At 41.3% G+C, this 20233-nt stretch overlaps 1 protein-coding gene across 4 annotated transcripts in view; it reads left to right on the plus strand.

The window, feature by feature from the left end:
* The window catches only part of FAM13A (family with sequence similarity 13 member A), a 333205-nt gene extending 320594 nt beyond the window's left edge, over nt 1-12611 (plus strand). For 3 of the 4 annotated variants that reach the window (XM_061192618.1, XM_061192617.1, XM_061192619.1), the window contains 3 exons: nt 4581-4777; nt 5360-5461; nt 7995-10059. In XM_061192618.1, coding sequence (XP_061048601.1) covers nt 4581-4777; nt 5360-5461; nt 7995-8121 — 426 coding nt within the window. In that variant the 3' untranslated portion in view covers nt 8122-10059. Of the gene's footprint in view, nt 1-4580; nt 4778-5359; nt 5462-7994; nt 10060-12120 lie in introns of those variants that run through there. The other variant, XR_009701148.1, reaches the window with a different exon arrangement.
* The last annotated feature ends 7622 nt before the right edge of the window (nt 12612-20233 follow it).

Raw genomic sequence — 20233 nt, forward strand, 5'->3', positions numbered from 1 at the left:
CTTTTGCTGAAATGGGGGGAACCATCTGTGCCCATAGATCTGTAGGGACCTAATTGGCCTAGACTAGGATCAGCCTCTTTCATATTTTTGTTTCTGGACAACTGAACACACTGACTGCCTTGTACAGGGCTCTAGAAATGAAAAGTCAAAGTCAATCTTTTTTAAAAATCGATAATTGTTATTTAGCAGTTAAGTCAGAAGTGGGAGTAAAACCCCAAGTGGAAGTGAGTGTTAAGAGTTTCACTTGTCATATTTCTGTGGCAACCCCAAGCCTGGGGTGTCGTTTATTTACTGTAGTTAGGAACGATTATTTCAAAATATGGGGGCCTCGTTCCCACGGAGGGACACCAGTTGAGAACTGCTCCATTTTCTTGCCTGATTTCTCTCCACTGTAACTCAGGTAAGGAACCAGAAGCTACAAAGCCGTCTCTTCTCTTCACTCTCTTCCTTTCCTTACCTCCCAAGGGTCTTAACTACTTCATAGACCTCACTTTATGGTGTTAGGCAGTGACTGTGCTCACTATTCATATTGTTTAAACAGAACTTGTTTTATAAAAATGCTGTAGATGTGAAATTTAGGCAAATATGCTAATTGTATCTTCAAACTTAGAGCTATTTTCTTACAGTAAGACTTGATGTTGATGAAAGAAGACAAATTTTATCTAGCTGGTAATTTCACACAAGAATTAAATCACCGTAATTGAAGAAATCTGGGCAAGTGTGTGCATGAAAATTAGCATATTTCTCTTAGAAGCGTGCGCTAAAACTATTCCTAGATTAAAATGTGTTCTTTAACACATCCGAAATATGACACTTGATAATTGCCTCATGAAACAAATGGAAGATACAGGAATGATGCTCTTTTTAAAAGTTGTTCCTCCAAATCTTATCCTTTAGCTTAGTTTATTTTTTTCACAATTATGTTTTGGCCATTGCTCTTCTTCTGGCCCTCACGGTGATCGAAATTTCAGATAATTTTGCAATTATTACATTGCTCTCGTAAATGGTGTTGTCTTTTAGTTTATTTTGTCCCCGTTGGCCAGCTTTATCAGCATGTATTTGGACTGTACTAATTCTCAGAAATTCGGTTATAATTTAGAATTTGGTGTGTGTGCAGATAAGAAGATTGTATCTAAATGGTTTCTTTGAAAACCGTCCCTGATTTTTAATGCTTATGGGAAGACACCAGCTGTGTGTGAAAGTGAGCCAGCTCAAGTTCTGAAGCCCTGGAACTTCCAGCCCCCAAAATCCTACAGATCAGCTAGTCAGTTTTCTGATCCAACATAAGAGTTTCCTCTAAAACTTCTCTGACAAAATAGAGACACCATCCCTAAGAAGTTATTCCATCCTCAAACTTGAGATGTCTACAGCAATGAAGAGAGTAAGGTCGCTCGTTAGATGGGCTAAGCATCAACAAGAGCTAAAAATTTATATTATTTTATAACTTATTTTAAAAATTATCGAAAACAATATAGTAATTATATAATTTTAGAATGTATAAGTTTAATAACTATAAAATATAATTAATGAAATAATTAAATTATAGTATTCATAGTTATGATTGTATGACTTTCTACTTACAGGCCTCATTTTGCCTCTGGAGCGGCATGGACTAAGCATACTGCTTTCTCCTTGAGAGCACTTTGCATATTTACAGTCACCTGCCCTGCCCCCTCCCACCCACACCCTGTGAACATTTTTTCTCCAGGTTCTTCTTAACTCTTTCTCATGTGATATGGGCTCCGGACTGTCCGGCAGTGCAGTGGCTCTGCTCTCCACACCAGTCTCTCTGTATCCCTCTTAAAAACTGATACCCAGAACTGAACGTTATTCTAGATGTGGTTTAACCAGCCCGACAGTGGACCAAGGACTAGTCCTGACCTTGATCAAGATGACTAAGGCCCTTCAGTTCTCCAAGTCTGTGCCTACGTGACTGTCAACGTGCTGTGAGTTCCTCTTAGTCTTTCTAGGGCAGGAGGTCTCAACCTCAGCACTACAGACATTTGGGCCAGATAACTCTTTGTTGTGGAGGACTGGCCTCCACCCACTGGGTGCAAGTAGTGCAGTACGACCATCCCTCCCCAGTGTGACGACCAAAAATGCCTGCAGACGTTGCCAGAGGTCCCCTAGGGGGCAAACCTGCCCCCAGTTGAGAACCATGGCTTGTGGCCCCGCCTAACTGTTGATTTATGCAACCCCCAGCTTCCTTTTCCAAGGATTGCTTAGTGTCTATGTGTCCACTTTTTTTTTGCTAATCTAATTATAGGACCTTGAAGTTTTCCAGTTTGTTACTTTTCATACTTCTATCCTAGCCTTATGAAATAGATTACATCTAGACTTTATATTTCAGCACACCCAGATATCCCTACCCACTGTGTTATCTACACATTTTGTGAATATCTTTGGCGCCTTATCCAAGTGACTGCTAAATATTGAGTAAGGATGGGTCAGAGGCTTCCCTGCAGATTCACATCAGCACTGAAGCAGCACTCTGCATAAATGTTCACAGCCAGCTTCCCTTTCACAAATCAGCCTACCTCATGCTTTATTGAAATCCAGATATTATGCCAATCCTATCAAAAAAAAAGAAAATGGTTAGTTTTTCTGATTTGTGTACAAGGAGCCAGTGCTACTTACTGTTGATCACTGATTCTTTTTTAGTTGCTCATATGTTATCTAGATATTGATTCCTTCTGGAATCTGCTCAGTATCCACAGCAAGCTGATGGTCTTATAATTTGAAGATCTGTTTTGCTGTTCCTTTTTCCCTATGTTTTTCACAGCTTACTGAGGATAGCTTTGTTTAGCTTCATCTTCAAAAACACTGCATTCTCAGAACGTGCAAGACACACTCTCCCATTTTGAAGTCCTCTCAGGACCTTGGGCTATAATTGATAAGGCTCAGACCCCTAACTTCATTTCTTATCTATCTCGGGCTTTCATACGCTCTTAATAGTAATTTGTATTTCTCTTTTCAAGCTGAATTACTGGACTAAGAGACATTTATTGAACACCTAATATAGGCAGGCATTGGCTGAGCTCTGGGAACAGCAGTGAACAGAGAGGCCCAAATCCCTCCCTCCATGGAGTTTATAGTCAGCTGGCCCCACCTGCTCTCCTCATCCGGGAAGGGGAGGTGGGCAGAGTCTGAGCAGCACTGCCCATGTGCCCGGTGTACCTGCTCAGGTACTCAACACGCATTATCTCAGTTCTTATGTAAATGATGTGGATGGGACTTGCCACTTCATCTTATAAAAAAGAGAAACTTTTAAACTTGATTTAAAAGCCACATTTACTCTGTGAATTTAAAAATGGTTTTAATTTTTAAAAAAATTAATAATGAAGCTTTTACTTCCATGGATCAAGAAAAGAGATTGAAGATCTGAAGTCACAGCAAAAAGAATCTGGAAAGGCCACCTAGTTTTTTGCCAACTTTACCTTCATGCCTTCGTAACAGTAGTTTCATTGTAGTTATGTAATAGTCCTTTTGTTTTGCCTATTTGTTTGTTTCTTTATTCACATTATTTCTCCTCAGAGGCACAATTATAAACATACCAAACTTTATGGTAAGAAAATCCACCACAGACAGTTTGAATCCTGTACTTTACCTGTGAGCGGTGGTTCCTCCTGCCTCCTGAGAGCCATTGGCTGCACTGGCCCTGAAGCCACTTGGTTGAACTAACGACTGATGTTATAATCCTGTTGTTCATGTAGCTGAACGCCTAACCAATTTTTTAATTTCTCAAGATATTAGGATATTCTTTTCTGGTCTGACTGTACACTTTGGCAGTAAATTACTTCTTTTAAAATCTTTCTTTCAGACTCTGATATCATTTCTTAGAATCACATAGCTTTAAATTGGCACTAAGACATTCTCTTAGAAAAATAAGTTGACCTCATTTTTCTAATTGCATTTTTATCAAGACAGAGAATATCACACTTTTCTTAGAATCTTGAATGCTGAAGAATACAGCTGTGGTCCTTGGAAACTCTTTGAAAAAACATAAGTTTTATGATTCTGATCATGGAAAGATAAATGTTTTGATCTTCTCAAAAGTTTCCTAAAATTTTGTGCATGAAGCAACCACAAATATTTCATAATCTCAACTTTTAAATAGAAAGGCCATATTGTTGAATTTCTGAAAATCTTCATAGCTTAAAAAAATTCTGAGACACATAACTAATAGAATCTTTAAAGCACTGGTTTTCTGGTGGTATTTTAGGTATTGTCACAGAGCTGAGAATGTTTAGATTCATTTGCTTCTTTTGATTTAGGGTATAAATTATGATGATTGTTCCTTCCTACCCTCGGCCTTGATAACTGTTAATTGTGCTGTATACTAATTTTTTTTTACAGCTTTTTTCCCTATTGAGTAGCTGTGTTTAGTGTTTGTCTTATTTACTGTGTACATATAGATATTCAATAATATATCCATCATGTACACGTGTGTTGCTAAATGTAGCTATATAGAAGAAACTATATGGGGTCTGGATAATTAAGTGATCGTGAAGTGATACCTGTAATGAAAGAGGGTCCGAAAAAGTGACCCAATTTTTATTGGGGTTGCTGTGTATCTCCAGGAAGAAGAGGAGGGTTCAGAAGACGATAGCAGCACAAAGCCAGACTTCACCATCACCCTGAAAACCGATTTCAGTGCACGTTGCTTTCTGGACCAATTTGAAGATGACACTGATGGCTTTATTTCCCCAATGGATGATAAAATACCATCAAAATGCAGCCAGGATACTGGGCTTTCAAATCTCCATGCTGCTTCAATGTATGTTGTTTTGGTGGTGGTATTGGAATGTTGTGATGAAAACAATTTTCTGAAATACTATTTTAGCCTTTGTACTTAAATTGGCTGACAAAACGTAAGTGACTTGCCTAGGGTGCATCTTTGTGGATAAAACAGGGTTTGCTTGTTTAACTTCTGGCTCAGCGTTTTTGTATGCTTCATCCCGTGTTATCTGAGGGAGCATCTGAGATCTTGCTTAAACAATCGCAAGGTCTCGGTAACGGCATTGTGTGGTTCTATGCGCCACAGCTCGCCATTTAACACATACCGAGATCGCTTTCTTTCAAAGCAAATATGACAAAGTGCCATGGGATTTTGCAAGCCTGAGGAATTCATAAGTAGCAGGAGCCTCGCAGGAGCCCCAGAAGCCATGTCTATCGTCAGTGTGCTTTGGCTTCCAGGAGATGGAAAACATCCATTTCTGGTGACCCTCAGCTCCTTCCACAGTTCCTGCATTTATATGCTTTTCCCTTTCTCCACAACTCCTATCGAGTTGCACATTCCTTACGTTTATAACTATTCAGATTTAACTCAATTTTCTTGAAATACTTCTGCCCCTCTTAGACCAGAACTCTTGGAACACCTTCAGGAAATGAGAGACGAAAAGAAAAGGATTCGAAAGAAACTTCGTGATTTTGAAGACAATTTTTTCAGACAGAATGGAAGGTAAGTGCATGTGTTGTCCTTCCCCTCCCCCTCCTCACACGCAGCCCTCTTTTTTCTGTGTCACATCTGTGCACAGCCTCCCATGTGGGAGCCACCCTACAGCTGCCCTGTAACCTGGCCCTTGGTTTTGTGCCCAGGGCCCCTTTGAGGTTTACTGTGAGATGGTGAGACTTGTGTGGCCCTTCAGGGAGAAGTGCTCCATGGATGACATCCAAGACCGATACGGATTCAGCTAACGTTTACAAAAAACTCACCTGTCACATCAAATTCTAATCTAAAATGAGCAGCTGAAAGCTAAGTTTCTAGTGGACAGCACTGGGTTTGATTTCTGTTTTTGTTTTTTTAATCTTAATAAACTTGAAGGAGAAATAAGGAAAGGGGTACTCTAGGTCTTGCTGGTTTGTAGGCTCATTTTAAAAGCAGAGTCGTCAAGTCAAATGAGAAATACACAAGAAAAAAGAAGCCCTCCTGACTGATGAGTGCCTTTCACCAGTGAGATTTTTTGTTTGTTTTTTTTTTAAATACATTTTATCACCTAACATTCTTTTTATTTTTTTTTAATAAATTTTATTTATTTATTTTTAGCTGCGTTGGTTCTTCGTTGCTGCGTGAGGGCTTCTCATTGCGGTGGCTTCTCTTGTTGAGGAGCACGGGCTCTAGGCACGCGGGCTTCAGTAGTTGTGGCTCGCGGGCTTCAGTAGTTGTGGCTCGCAGGTTCTAGAGTGCAGGCTCAGTAGTTGTGGCACAGGGACTTAGCTGCTCTGTGGCATGTGGGATCTTCCTGGACCAGGGATCAAACCCATGTCCCCTGCATTGGCAGGCAGATTCTTAACCACTACGCAACCAGGGAAGCCCCCACCAGTGAGTTTTAAGACATACTGTAATCATCATCATAGAGCGCTATGCTGAGGGATAGTCTTCCCTGTTAGCAAGTGACCACACACAGAATGTCCGACTCAAGTCACAGCATGAGACCAGGTTAGAGCAGGGAATAGAGCTCCATCTCTCACGTTGGAGTTAAGTTTTATCATTTTAAAATGTTTTATTTTAATCCAAATTATTTAAACAGTGTAAATACAGTTTCTCTTTAAGTCTCCTTTTATACTTCTCAAAAGTATTGGGAAATAAAAGTACCATAAAAATTGACTTAGGCATTAAAAATGTACTATATTTCAGTTTATTTCAATTAGTGTATAAATTTATTTTGGGGATCTCTGATTTGGATCTGTCCTATAATGACTTTCTCAAGATTTATGAATTTTTATACCTAAATATTTGTTTTTCTTTCTCCATGAATTGTAGGATATTTAGAAAGTATAGATAAAAGAAATAATACCCAAAATTATAATAATACCCAAAGACAAACGAAAGGATTAATGTTTTGATGTGTTTCATTCCAGTCTTCTTCTCAAACATATTTTTGGTTTGTCTGCTCATTTTTTTTCCCATTTGTTTATAGTCACATTATACAGATATCCTATAATTATGTAACCTTCACAAGTTTTAAGAAAATACAACTGATGGGAGTCAATAATCATCATGCAAGTTTAGAACTGTCAGGGACTTCAGATTTCACAAAATCTGGCTCCATCACTTCGTATGTGAGGCCAGTGAAGACCCTCAAAGGCACATCTGGGGCCAGGGTCAGATGCCCCCTGCCCTGCCCTGCCCTCTCCTGGGAGCATCGAGGGTCCTTTCCTTGAGCAGGCAGAGCAGGAATAAAATCAGTTCATTGAGCAAAATTAGATGAGCCCCAAGCTGTCCCATTTCCCATTTTCGCTCTTTAATAAGAAGTAAAGGAAGCCTGGTATTTGAATGTCTGACGTGTGCGTTTCCAAGTGAGGTGAGAAGCGGGGCAGTACCGGCTGAGGATGCGGGTAACGGCAGCGTTTCGTCAGGTTCTCCTGCGGGTTGTGTTAGATCACGGGTTCAGGGTACTTAGCACAGTGTTCACCCTATCACCCCGCAAGTGTAATACTTGTGCACCTAAAAAGTAAACATATAAAATTACTCAGTAAACTATAAAGGTTTATTAGTATTCTGTGATCCAATTGCTGAACTCCAAGACTAATTTTTATAGTAAGTAGGAGTATTAACTATTTTTTTTTAAACCCTGTAAATTACGGGTATACCAATTACTACTCAGAAATTTAATGGTTCATTAGGTGAAGTATATAAAAGTGAGAAAGCATTAAGTGTAAGTAAAGGACTTCAGTGTATGGAGACTTGTAGTATGAATTCATACGTAGCTACAGCAGAGAGAGAAAGTTTCTACATTTCTTAGTCTTTCCTATCATTCTTCAAGATGCCCGATTAGCTCTGAAACTCAGTTGCATGTTGCCTTCTGGGGACACTGTCTTTTACTGCTTGTCTAAACCCAGCTCCACTCTTGATACCAAGTGATGCTTGGCCACACTGATTCTGTGGGGTGATAAACTGCAGATTTCCACGTGATGATCATTCACTGATGAACAGCATCCTCTAGAAGGGACAGCAGATGATCATCAGCCCCTTTTCCCTTTGTTTCCATCAGAAATGTCCAGAAGGAAGACCGCACTCCTATGGCTGAAGAATACAACGAATATAAGCACATTAAGGCAAAACTGAGGCTCTTGGAGGTGCTCATCAGCAAGAGAGACACTGATTCCAAGTCCGTGTGAGGAGGCAGCCCTATCCGAGCCACGGGGGCTGGGGAGGCAGTGGGAATGTGCCCCCCACCTCCCCTGGCAGATAGCAGCTCTGCAGGAACTGGAAGGCAGCCTCGGAGCTGGACCTACAAAGAGAGTAGCTCTTCTGCCTCCGGGCCACTGGGATCATCCCCAGTTTCCACTGCCTGCCTTGGAAACCGCCTAGATGGAAGGAGCCCACCTGCCCCCATGTAGGAATTGTGTAAGGGAAAGTCGAGATCTGCGTGCACCCGAGCGCTCACAGACACACGCAGACGCTGTAGCGGAAGCTTCGCTGACACTGGCAGCGACGAATCACTACACTGACACACACTCATCTACAGAGGATACACGCTGTTCTTCTCTGGATAACTGAGACACAGCCTGTTCTCTGTCAGACTGTGACAAAACAAGCTCAGGACTTCACTCTGTAGAGCGAACTTGCTGTGCACATCCAATGCAGGTGCCCAAGAGAGCACGGGCCCAGCCCAGGAGAGCACGGGCTCTCTTTGGACCCAGTCAAGGGGGAACCTGCATTGGAGCCCTATTTGCTGCCTCGACCATCCTCGTGACCTTTCCACAGAGCTGCGCCTTTCCCCACTCGTGTGAATCGCTTCCCCTTTAGCTCTCGGGTGGACGGAAGCTGCGTCTGCCCAGAATGGCCGTGCAGTCCTCTATTTGACTGTGTGTTTCTTCATGACGTCCTCAGCTGATAGAGAACTGTGATCCCTGACTAGGGCTGGACCATCTGCAGAGAACAGAGGGGATAGAGAAGTAGCTAATATTTGTGCTGATTTTTAAATTAGGCAGCAGTGAAGAGCCTGGAGAATCCTTTCCTGAACGTTGACTGCACTTACCAGCCTCAGATTTTAACATCAGACACTAAGCGAGGCCAGCAGCCTATTTGGGGTTTGGTTTTGTTTTTGCTCTAGCTTTGCTCTAGCCAAACAAAAGGGTCTTGCTTAATTCTTAGCTTAAGTGTAGAGGATCGTGAGAGAGAAAGAGCCTGTATTCTAAGCCTCCTGAGTACTTACCAGAGTTTAATTTTTTTTCTTTTTTTTAAGTAAACCTGCACTAAAAATCTCCTGAGGGGTAAGTATAGCCCTCAGAGCTCAGCCTAAGGCAGAATCTAAATCACACTATTTTCAAGATCATGTATAAAGAGAAAACAAATAATGGTGTATAGCCAATTATGATTATAATTTTTTCAAAGACGGTGTCACAAAACTGTCTATATTAGACATTTTGGAGGGACCAGGGAATTTAAGACACCAAATCGTTCACCTCTTCAGTGTGCTGATGTTATCTTGTGATTTGTTGTTACTTCTTGACTTTCTGTGTTTGCGCTGAGGAAAGTGGGTCCTGGTTCCGCCTGCCCATCCTGGCCCACGTTTCTGCTCCCTGAGGTCGAGCACGGGTGTCTGCCCACCAGCCGCTGGTTGCCAAGAGAAGGTGTTTCAGCAGGCTCTGCCTTTTGAAGATAATGTTGCGGGATGAACAGGACAGCAAAGGGTACCATTTTGTTTTCTTTAATAATAATAACAAGGAGAAAACTCTTCCTGATCAGTTGTCAGTTTCCAAAATGGGTTCTTGAGAAACTGCCTGGTCAGATTGGATTTGTAGCAGCATTTTCCATTGTTGAAGTGAAGTAGCAGCTCTCTGTCGGTGGAAAATCGTTTAAGTCAGGAGTAGGGGAAAAAGAATACCTTTAAGTTTGCTCTTAAAAATAATCATCCAAAAGCATGAGCTATATGTTGAAAGTGCCCTGGTTGAATCCACATACTTAAAGACGGTACATAATCCTGCAATATAGATATAGCTTGGTATTCTTTACTGTTTACATTGCAGATTGCTATAATTTCAAGGAGCTATATTATAAATAAAATGATGCACTTTAGGATGTTTTCTATTTTTGAAATCTGAACATGAATCATTCACATGACCAAAAATTGTATTTTTTAAAAGAAATACATGTCTAGTTTGTCCTTTTTAAGTAATTATTCTCTTACATAAGCTATAATATAAATCACATCATTACCAGTTAACTTTCAAAGCACATCTGTCTAAGAGTATTGTTTTGAAAATACTAATATGCTATAGAACTTTAAAAGAGAAAAAGCTATATAAATGAGAAGCTACTAAATGTTTTGAAATCTATTGTTTCTGCCAAAGGTAAATTAAGTAAAAGATTTATTCAGGAATCCCCATTCAAATTTGTATGATTGAATAAAAGAAGACACCAAGTTATAGTAAAATGTGTATGGAATGTCATGTTTTCCTTTGTAATCTATAATAATATTCTTCCTAGAATGGTGCCCAAATTAAGGGAGGGAAGCCCCGTTTACACGAGATTCTATCTGAAGACAGGTTAGTCCGTAGGTTCTGGCTCTGCCAGAAATGCTGAGGTAAATTTGTTTCCATAGCAACCATTTTTGCAGCCCAGAGTCTCAAGGCCCTAGAGGCAGTGTCTTAATTGGCTTAACACAGAATACTCTGGACTGCGGTTTTTCCTTTGCTCTGTCGGGAATGTGTGCGTGTTTATGAGCACACGCCAACAAAATAAATGTCAAGGGTTATTTAATAACAATGATAAGTAAAAGTAAAGCATGAGTAAACTTGGCTGTGTGATTGTAAGAATCAGAGATAGCAGAGGCTTGTAATTTTCCCAAGCATTTGCTTTTTATTGTGTTTTAGTCTGGAGCAAACCTTGAAATAGATATTTATATTAAGTATGTTATCATTACTGCATTTCATCTTTGAAGCATTGAGTTTGGATTTTACTTTTTAGACAGGTATGTGCAAGGTGTAGGATAAGGGCCTGCTGAGAAGTTTTTCAGGACAGCCGAAGTTTGTCTTGGTGCTGGTAGAAGAAAGTCTGCACAATCTCAGTGATCTCCGATTCAGGGAAAAGTCCCATGAAAGACCACATCACATTTCAAACTGGAGAACTATTTTTTTTTTAATTGCTAGCTATAATTTATTGTGAGCTAATAAGTAGATTTCTTTGCTTTGGTTGCTAGTTTGAAGTCAAAAGATGATTATTCATTGGCAAGGCAGGAATCAGCCATGCCTCTGTATGTAACATCCATGTGGTTTTTGCTTTCTCTCGTCCTGATGCAACACTTGCATGGTGGCGGAAGGGCCTGTTACAGGGCGCACCTGCCCCCAGGTGTGTCATTTCTAGCCCAGGACAGGTGCCTCAGGGCTGTGCTTGTGTCATAAGCATGGCACTCAGGCCAGCGATCTTGGCGCCTCCCAAGGGCTGAGCTTAGAGCTAATGTGGTTGAGCTTAGAATTCCTCATAAGGTGACTGTTAAGTTTATTATCAGAATCAAAGGGCAGCCACGGTGCCCGTTAAGTTGGTTCTTTCTGGGACTGCCTAGTTCTCAGTAGACAGAATTGAGCCCTGTATCCAGAACTGATCACAGATTTATAAGGAAAATCAAAATTTAAAGTTTGTTGATGAATTTTTTAAGAGAGTCTTAATCTGATCATGAAGATGCCATCTTTCTTAAGGGTCTATTTCTTAAGGCTATATACCTCACTACCTTTGATGGTATATTTACAGCTGAACGCCATAATCTCTTTTAACTGCTTTGTGAAAATCTGGTGGTAGTCTAAATTGGTTTTGCTTTCAAGACAGGTCTTCCTGACACACTGCATCCTGGGGGGTTTTCTCCCGAGGTGGAGAGTGGTAGCTTCTGCACCAAGGTCAGCACCTCTGTGGTATTCTTTCATAGTATCCATTTGGTTAAACCAACAGGGAGGGACAAAACTGGGCTAAAACGTTAAAGCAGTGTTTCCTCGGAAGGCCATGGGTTTAGCAGAAGCCAGAGTGTGCTTTCTTTTTCTTTGATTAATTCCCTTCCATTATATTTTTTTCCCCACGTGACCCTCAAAATCTACTGAAGAGTACATTTTGTCAAAAGATAGGCTAAACATGTTTTCAAATCTGTAGGTACTGAACTTGTGCATACTGGCACTTCTTCACAGGGCGGCTGACACAGCAAGCTCCAAAAGATGGTGATCTACGTGTCAGCCACTTTCCAGAGTAGAGATCGCGCCCTTGGGGCATCCACACTCTTCCACCATGATCCTTCATAACAGATGTATGTGGATAAGCTGAGGTCAATTACAGGTACACACAGATGTGTATTAAAATGAAATCTATACATCTACAACTTCATATTGCTATGAAAGTGCAGGTATGTCTCTAGAGGATCTCATTTTGTCTGGAATCCAGCCAGTCGTGGCCATGTGCGCAGCTTGAGAAATCGGTTCGGCAGATCTAACTCTCAATCTGAAAGCACCTATACAATCGTGAAAATCTCCGAGAGTGGATGCAATTTTAGTAAATAACATGGGCCCAGAACAATGTTTACATGACATGTAAGCAGAAAGTATTTGAAATTACAGTTGTTCCTTTTTTAAAATGTAAACTGAATGAAAATATGTTATGTACATTTTTGTACATGACTGTATTTTGTATGAACATAAATAAAATATTTTTAATTGTGAATGTTCTGAATTTTTTGACAGCGTCAGGAACGTGTGACTGAACCCTCTGCGGGGTCTGACCTTTCCCTATGTAAGGAATCAGGCTGCTCCCCTGAGCTCCTCAGAGCCTCCTGAGGATTAAGATTGTTATTCTGTCCCCAGGGAGGGCATTGGAAGGTGAAGCAAACTGGGTACAAGCTAGACTTGCCCGTGATGGTCGGTAGGAAGACAGGCTTGGGCTGTGTGCTCAGCTGCCTTTGAAGCAGTTCATGGAAGGGGCTGGAGGGGTGCAGGAAGAAAGGCATTAAGAAAAACAACTGTTTAAGTACATTTCCAAAGTCTCGGAGGCCATCACAGGCAAACATGTGAACCACTCACTACTCTGAAGCTAATGAGGCCACCAGAAAACTGTGACACAGAGGAAAAGGCACATTGCAGTCGTGTGAGGTGAGCAGCTCGTGGCCGGTGGAGGTTAGGCCTACAGGTGTTCTTTAAGCTGCATGTGTCATAGACGCCTGACTTAAGTGACTCAAGTACATATTCAAAATATAGTAAACCTGAAATTAAAAAAAAAAAAATTAAGGCTTGGAGCAAGGACCTTGTCCCAGTACTGACACCAGGATTTGAACTGAGATCTGTCTGACTTCGGAGCATGAAGACGCAGCACTGCTGACGGCACAATGGCCTGGCGTTCTGTCAGAACTGAAGCTCGGGCTTCCCTGGTGGCACAATGGCTGCGAATCCGCCTGCCAAGGCAGGGGACACGGGTTCGAGCCCTGGTCCTGGGAGATCCCACATGCCGTGGAGCAACTGGGCCCGTGCGCCACAACTGCTGAGCCTGCGATCTGGAGCCGCGAGCCACAACTACTGAGCCCGCGTGCTGCAACTACTGAGGCCCACGCGTCTAGAGCCCGTGCTCCACATCGGGAGGCGCCACTGCAGTGAGAAGCCCACGCGCCACAGGAAAGAGTAGCCCCCGCTTGCAGTAACTGGAGAAAAGCCCACGTGCAGCAACGAGGACCCAACACAGCCAAAAACAAAATAAATGGAATAAATAAATTAAAAAAAAACACTGAAGCTCGCCTGAGTAACTTACTTTTTGAAACACTGGGTCCAAAGTAATAAAACTGAGGCAGAAGTGGCAAGCAGTATATAGCGACCCTTCATTTTCTTAAGTCCTATTTTGCTGTGGCCCCTCTGCGGGACCAGAAAGTGATGCTGGCCCAAGTCCCAGCTTCTACAGCCTGTTTAAAAGCCTGATGGTTCTCCAGACGGCCTCCCCCGACTCCCCTGGAAATGTTTTTGCTCCTCCTCTCTCAGGTTGCAGCACTATGGACGAACTGAATGGGAATTTCAGAACAGGGACCGACTGGGGGAGGTTGGGAGAGAAGGACAGTCCTCGTCAACTCCTTTCAATGGCCTCATTATTACCCCCTCTAGAAATGGATTCTGAACCTTGTAAGACAAAATGTATCAGGGTTATCCCTAAGCTGGGTCAGCTTATCAAGGCTATAAATACACAGTTGAATTTCGTATTCAGTAAAAGCTGAAAGTCGAAATTCCCAAATGCATTTTCAGAATGCTGGCTGGCAGGCCGACAAGTGGGGTTTGGCAGGAACTGGGCTTGTTGACAGCCTGCTTCTCACCGTTCCTCTCCATCAACAAGGCTTGTACCACAGGGTGGGTCCAAGTTGTGCAGCATCTTCCGGGGAACACGGCCCAGTGCAAAACGCAGCAAGAACCAAACCCGAGACCTCTGGACTTCCATGTCTCAGCTGAGCCTTTGTGTGTGTAAATTATATGTTCCTGTGAATTCTGAAACTCATAATCTTCCACACGTTTGAATCTTCCTTTAATTTCTCAAAAGCAATTCAAAGATGCTGAGAAATCTTTGTCACGCTTCTGGTTCTACAGCTTTGAGTACTTCTTGGTAAGATATTTTGAGTTATTGTTATTTTTCTGTAACTGTTGCTTTTTTTAACTGACGTATAGTTGATGTATAATGTTTTAGGTGTATAGCAAAGTGATTCAGTTATATATATATATATATATATATATATATATATATATATATATATATTCTTTTTTCAGATTCTTTTCCATTATAGGTTATTACAAGATATTGAATATAGTTCCCTGTGTAGATGGTAGGTCCTTGTTTATCTATTTTACTTTTTTTTAATTTTTTTTTATAAATTTATTTATTTATTTTTGGCTGCATTGGGTCTTCGTTGCTGCGCGTGGGCTTTCTCTAGTTGCAGCGAGCAGGGGCTACTCTTCGTTGCCGTGTGCAGACTTCTCATTAAAGTGGCTTCTCTTGTTGCGGAGCACAGGCTGTAGGCATGCGGGCTTCAGTAGTTGTGGCACGTGTGCTCGGTAGCTGTGGCTCGCGGGCTCTAGAGCGCAGGCTCAGTAGTTGTGGCGCACGGGCTTAGTTGCTCCACGACATGTGGGATCTTCCCAGACCAGGGCTCAAACCTGTGTCCCCTACATTGGTAGGCAGATTCTTAACCACTGTGGCACCAGGGAAGTCCTATCTATTTTACTTTTGAAGAACTTAAAATTACTGGACAAGATTAGACAAAGGGGAGGGAACGCAGGGAGACAGTGAAGGATCTATTTCTCTCTGGTAGCAGAGGGCAGGGCTTCTCAAACTGGAATACTGGCCAGGGGTCTTGTAGAACAGTCGCCCTGGGGGGGCCTGACAATCTGCATTTTTCTGACAAGCTTCCAGGTGCTGCAATGCTGCTGGTCCAAAGACCTCACTTGAAGTAGAGGGTGCAGACAGCATCCTGGGTATCTGCGGAAATGAGCACCTCCGATCAGTTCCAAATCCTGGGTTGACAAGAGACGGTACACGACAGTCCCAGTGGAGGCCAAATGCTGCTCGATGCTCAAGGTCCAGACTGCAGACAGATGGCTCCACTCTGCGGCCTGTGCACATTCCTTACCCTCCCTGTCTCCGTTTCTTTATCTAAAAAATGGAAACAATCAGAGTAGCTCCCTTATCGGGGTTATTGTGGGAATTTACTTGGATGAACATAAAGTGAGCACACAATAAATCTGCAGTAAAGGATGGTGGCGGGCTGTTACCATCAAGCATTGAGACAAAGATTCTTTCTCTGCTGAAGTCCAAACAAGACATTTTGCATCACTACAAAAAAGGAATTGTGTTCCCCACTGCCACCCTTCTCCTCACTCTCTGGTCCCTTGTTTGTATTAGTCAGAAACAGAGAGCGCCTCCAACACTTTAGGCACAAATCAGCACTCACGGGTGAGAAGGATTTTATGGGAACACTGACCCATTCTCTTGGCAGGGAAAGTAAAATTCTGACTCTTCTCAAGCAATCTGCATCACAATGTGTGTGCCGCTTTCTCGCGAGACCTTTGCTTGCTGAATCCCTTCCCTCACGGAGCAGGGCAAACTCCTCTAAGTCTGCTTCTCCCTAGGGCGTTTTGGGAGGTCCATATCTGCTCAGACATGTCAAAGGAATTAACTGAGCGGAGACAGATGTGGCATTGCCTGCATTCTGTGCAGGGAAGGAACAGAATAACCTTTGAACTGATTTCTAGGCACCTGGTGTCCTGAACTTTCTGTCTCAGGCTGTATTTTTAAACAACTAAAAATGAAGCGTACCCCAGGGAGAAGAGCTCCTCTGATCTCGGCAAGCTCCTAATTAGCATCCTATGTTTCACCAAGCCTGTGGACACGGCTGAGACTGGGAGAGGGCCTGGGGTCGTCCTCCACTCCCTCATCAGCGCCAGGGGGGCAAAGCCGGGGTGCCAGCAACAGAGCAAGCTTTGGGCTCAAATGACCTTCCACTCTCATTGAATGAGGCCCTGCCCCCCATTACCTCATAAATTCAGCAGCTCCTGGTCTCCTCTCCGGACAGTCTGCCAGACTTGAACTTGAGAGCCCTTGAGTCTGCTACACCAGCATCTGAGCTCCTGGGAGAGCCCAGGCACGAAAGGTCAGGAGACACGTTTTTAACAACAAGAAGCCTTTGGCAGTGGCAGGCCGGTCCCTCTGGGACCACGAGCCAGTACCTAGTTGGCACTTGCTGTTGACCTTTGATCTCAAGAGCCCCGGGCCTCTTATGACACTGTAGGCATTGGGGTTATTTCCAAATCTGCTCTTTGGCTTTCTTTTTCTCCTAATCCTAAAAAAAAGGTGACCGTGAAAGACTAATCTGGTTTAGAGTTTCCCTTCACCTGAGGAGTGTATGTGTGTGAGTTTTAGATCTTATTTAATTTCTCAGGAAGTTCAACACCAATGGGAACTGAATCAATAATAACCAGAGATTGTATCCAATTCCCCCGGGGTTAGGCCCAGGAAAATCAGCTTTTAAAAGATCTGAAGACCATATGATTGTGCACCCTGCCAAGCATCCAGCCACTCTTGGAAGAAAAAAAAAATGCTGACATCTGAACTAATTTTCTCCATGCCACACATAACTCAGGAGTACACACTCCGTTACTTTTAGAAGGAAATAAAACACTAAAGCCTGGATCAGCTAATCCGTGGGAGAGGCTGTTATTAATATAGATGCAAAGAATCTGCCCACAATGGGGTGGACACTTCCTCCAGCACCTATTCTGTTGCATATCCCTGTTTCTCACTCCACAAGTGAGGTTAACCAATCCCTCCTTACCTGGGTAGGAAAGGCATGGTGGTAGCTTCTGTGTCACATCCAACTGGAGAATTTCCTTGATCTAATCTGCAGGAGAGTTTTCACCTATTCTGAAGACATGAGGACCTACTGTCTTCCTTATCACAAGCTCCCCCTCAGCTGTGTGAGATACTGTTCCCCAAGATAAGTCTGCAGGTGGAGGCGCCAGTGCGCCTATCAACGCTCCACAAAGGCATCTCTTAAAAATGAAGACATTCACAAACCAGAAGACTCATAACTCAAGCAACCCCAGCTAAGTAGTACGAAGGCAACATGGGCATCATGTTCTTAGATATTCTAGAGACTTAACAAATGTTTTAAAATATGCTTGGCTCCATTTTTAAGAGCCAAAGAAAACTGGAGACAACCAACACTTACATTTCTTTTTGAGAGGAAATGATAAAATTCTGCATATTAGCCTTGATTTTATATACTTTCTCTTCTATGCCTGACCCTAACACAAAATATTCTATTCATTGGGCTGCACCTCAAATCTGTTTTGACGTTCTGTTGTATGCCCTCCTTCATTCCACCTTTCTCTGCATCATCCAGTTAACAGTAATTTGGCTGTTTTTCCCTTTATTTTTTCCGGTTTTATTGAGATATGATTGACATGTAACATTGTGTAAGTCTAAGGTGTACAACAGGTTGATTTGAACCACTAATATATTGTGAAGCAATTACCATCATAGCATTAGCTAACACCTCCATCATATTACATAATTATCATTCTTTTTTGTAGTTAGAACATTTAAGATCTACTCTCTTAGCAACATTCAAGTATATAGTACAGTATTATTAACTATAATCACCATGCTGTTAATTAGATGCCCAGAATATATTCATCTTATAACTGGAAGTTTGTATCCTTTGACCAACATCTCCCCATTTTCCCCACTCCCCAGCCCCTGGTAACTACCATTCTACTCTGTTTCTATGAGTTAGGCTTTTTAGATTTCACATGTGAGATCATACAGTATTGGTCTTTCTCTGACTTAATTAGCATAATACTTTCAAGGTCCATCCATGTTGTCACAAATAGCAAGATTTCCTTCTTATGAATAATATTCCATGGTATATATACACCACAATTTCTTTATCCATTCATCCTTCGACAGACCTGTTGTTTCCATATCTTGGCTATTGTAAATAATGCTTCAATGAACATGGGGGTACAGACATCTCTTCAAGATCCTGTTTATATTTCCTTTGGATACATACCCAGAAGTGGGATTGCTGGATCGTACGATAGTTCTACTTTTATTTTTTTAAGGAACCTTCATAATGTTTTCCGTAGTGGCTATACCAATTTACATTCCTACCAACAATGCACAAGGGCTCCCTTTTCTCCACATCTTCACCAACACTTATCTTTTGTCTTTTTGATAATAGCCATTTTAACAGGTGTGAGATGAATATCTCCTTGTGGTTTTGATTTGCATTTCCCTGATGTTTAGTGATGCTGAGTACCTCTTCATGTACCTGTTGCCCATTTGTGTGTCTTATTTGAAAATGTATGTATTGAGTTCTCCTGCCCATTTTAAAATCAAATTGTTTGGTTATTTTTGCTATTGAGTTGTATGAGTTATTTACATATTTTGGATATTAACTCCTTATCAGATATATGATTTGCAAATATTTTCTTCCATTCCATAGTTTGCATTTTTATTTGCTGGTTGTTTCTTTTGCTGTGCAGAAGCTATTTTAGTCTGATATAATCCTACTTATCAAGTTTTGTCTTTGTTGCTAGAGCTTTTGGTGTTAAATCCAAAAATCATCACGAAGACCAATGTCAGGAAGCCTTTTCCCTGTGTTTTCTTCTAGGAGTTTTAGTTTCAGGTCCTGTGTTTAAGTCTTTATCTTGAGTTAATTTTTGTGAATAGTGTAAGATAGGGGTCCAATTTCATTCTGCATTTGACTATCCAGTTTTACCAACAGCATACATTCATTCATTCATGTATTTATTTTTTTTACATCATTTATTAAAGAGGCTATTCTTTCCCCATTGAGTATTCTTGGCTTCCTGTCAAATATCAGTTAACCATATATGCAAAGGTTTATTTCTAGGCTCTTGATTCTGTTCCATTGGTCTATTTGTTCTTTTTTATGCCAGTACCGTACTATGTTAATTGCTATAGCTTTGTAGTATAGCTTGAAATAGTTATTACTATAGCTATAGTAGTATAGTTTGAAACATGAAGTGTGATGCCTCCAATTTATACTTTTTTCTCACTATTGCCTTGGCTATTTGGGATCTTTTGTGGTTCCATACAAATTTTAAAATTATTTGTTCTATTTCTGTGAAAAATGCCATTGGGATTTTGATAGGGATCACATTGAATCTATAGATGGCTTTGGGTAGTATGGACATCTTAACAATATTAACTCTTCTGATTCATGAACATAGGATCTCTTTCCATTTCTTTGTGTCTTCTTCAATTTTTTTTTTTTGCCAAAGTCTTGTAGTTTACAGTGTACAGATCTTTCACCTCCTTGGTTAAATTTATTCCTAAATATTTTATTGTTTTTGATGTTATTATTAAAGGGATTGTTTTCTTTTTTTCTTTTTCAGATATTTCATTGTTAGTATATAGAAACACAACTGATTCCTGTATGTTGATTTTGTGTCCTATAATATTACTGAATTCCTTGATTAGCTCTAGGTTTTCTTGGTGCAGTCATTAGGATTTTTTATATATAAGATCATATCATCTGCAAACAATGACAGTTTTACTTCTTCCTTTCTGATTTGGATGTCTTTTTTTCCTCGCCTGATTTCTCTGGTTAGGATTTCCAGTACTGTGTTGAATAGGAGGGGTGAGAATGGTCACCCTTAACCGGTTCCTGATCTTAAAGGAAAAGCTTTCAACTTTTGAACATTGAGTATAATGTTAGCTGTGGACTTATCATATATTATGTTGAGGTATGTTCCTTCTGTT

Source organism: Eubalaena glacialis, chromosome 5 (genome assembly GCF_028564815.1).
Source record: "Eubalaena glacialis isolate mEubGla1 chromosome 5, mEubGla1.1.hap2.+ XY, whole genome shotgun sequence".
Classification (NCBI taxonomy): domain Eukaryota; kingdom Metazoa; phylum Chordata; class Mammalia; order Artiodactyla; family Balaenidae; genus Eubalaena; species Eubalaena glacialis.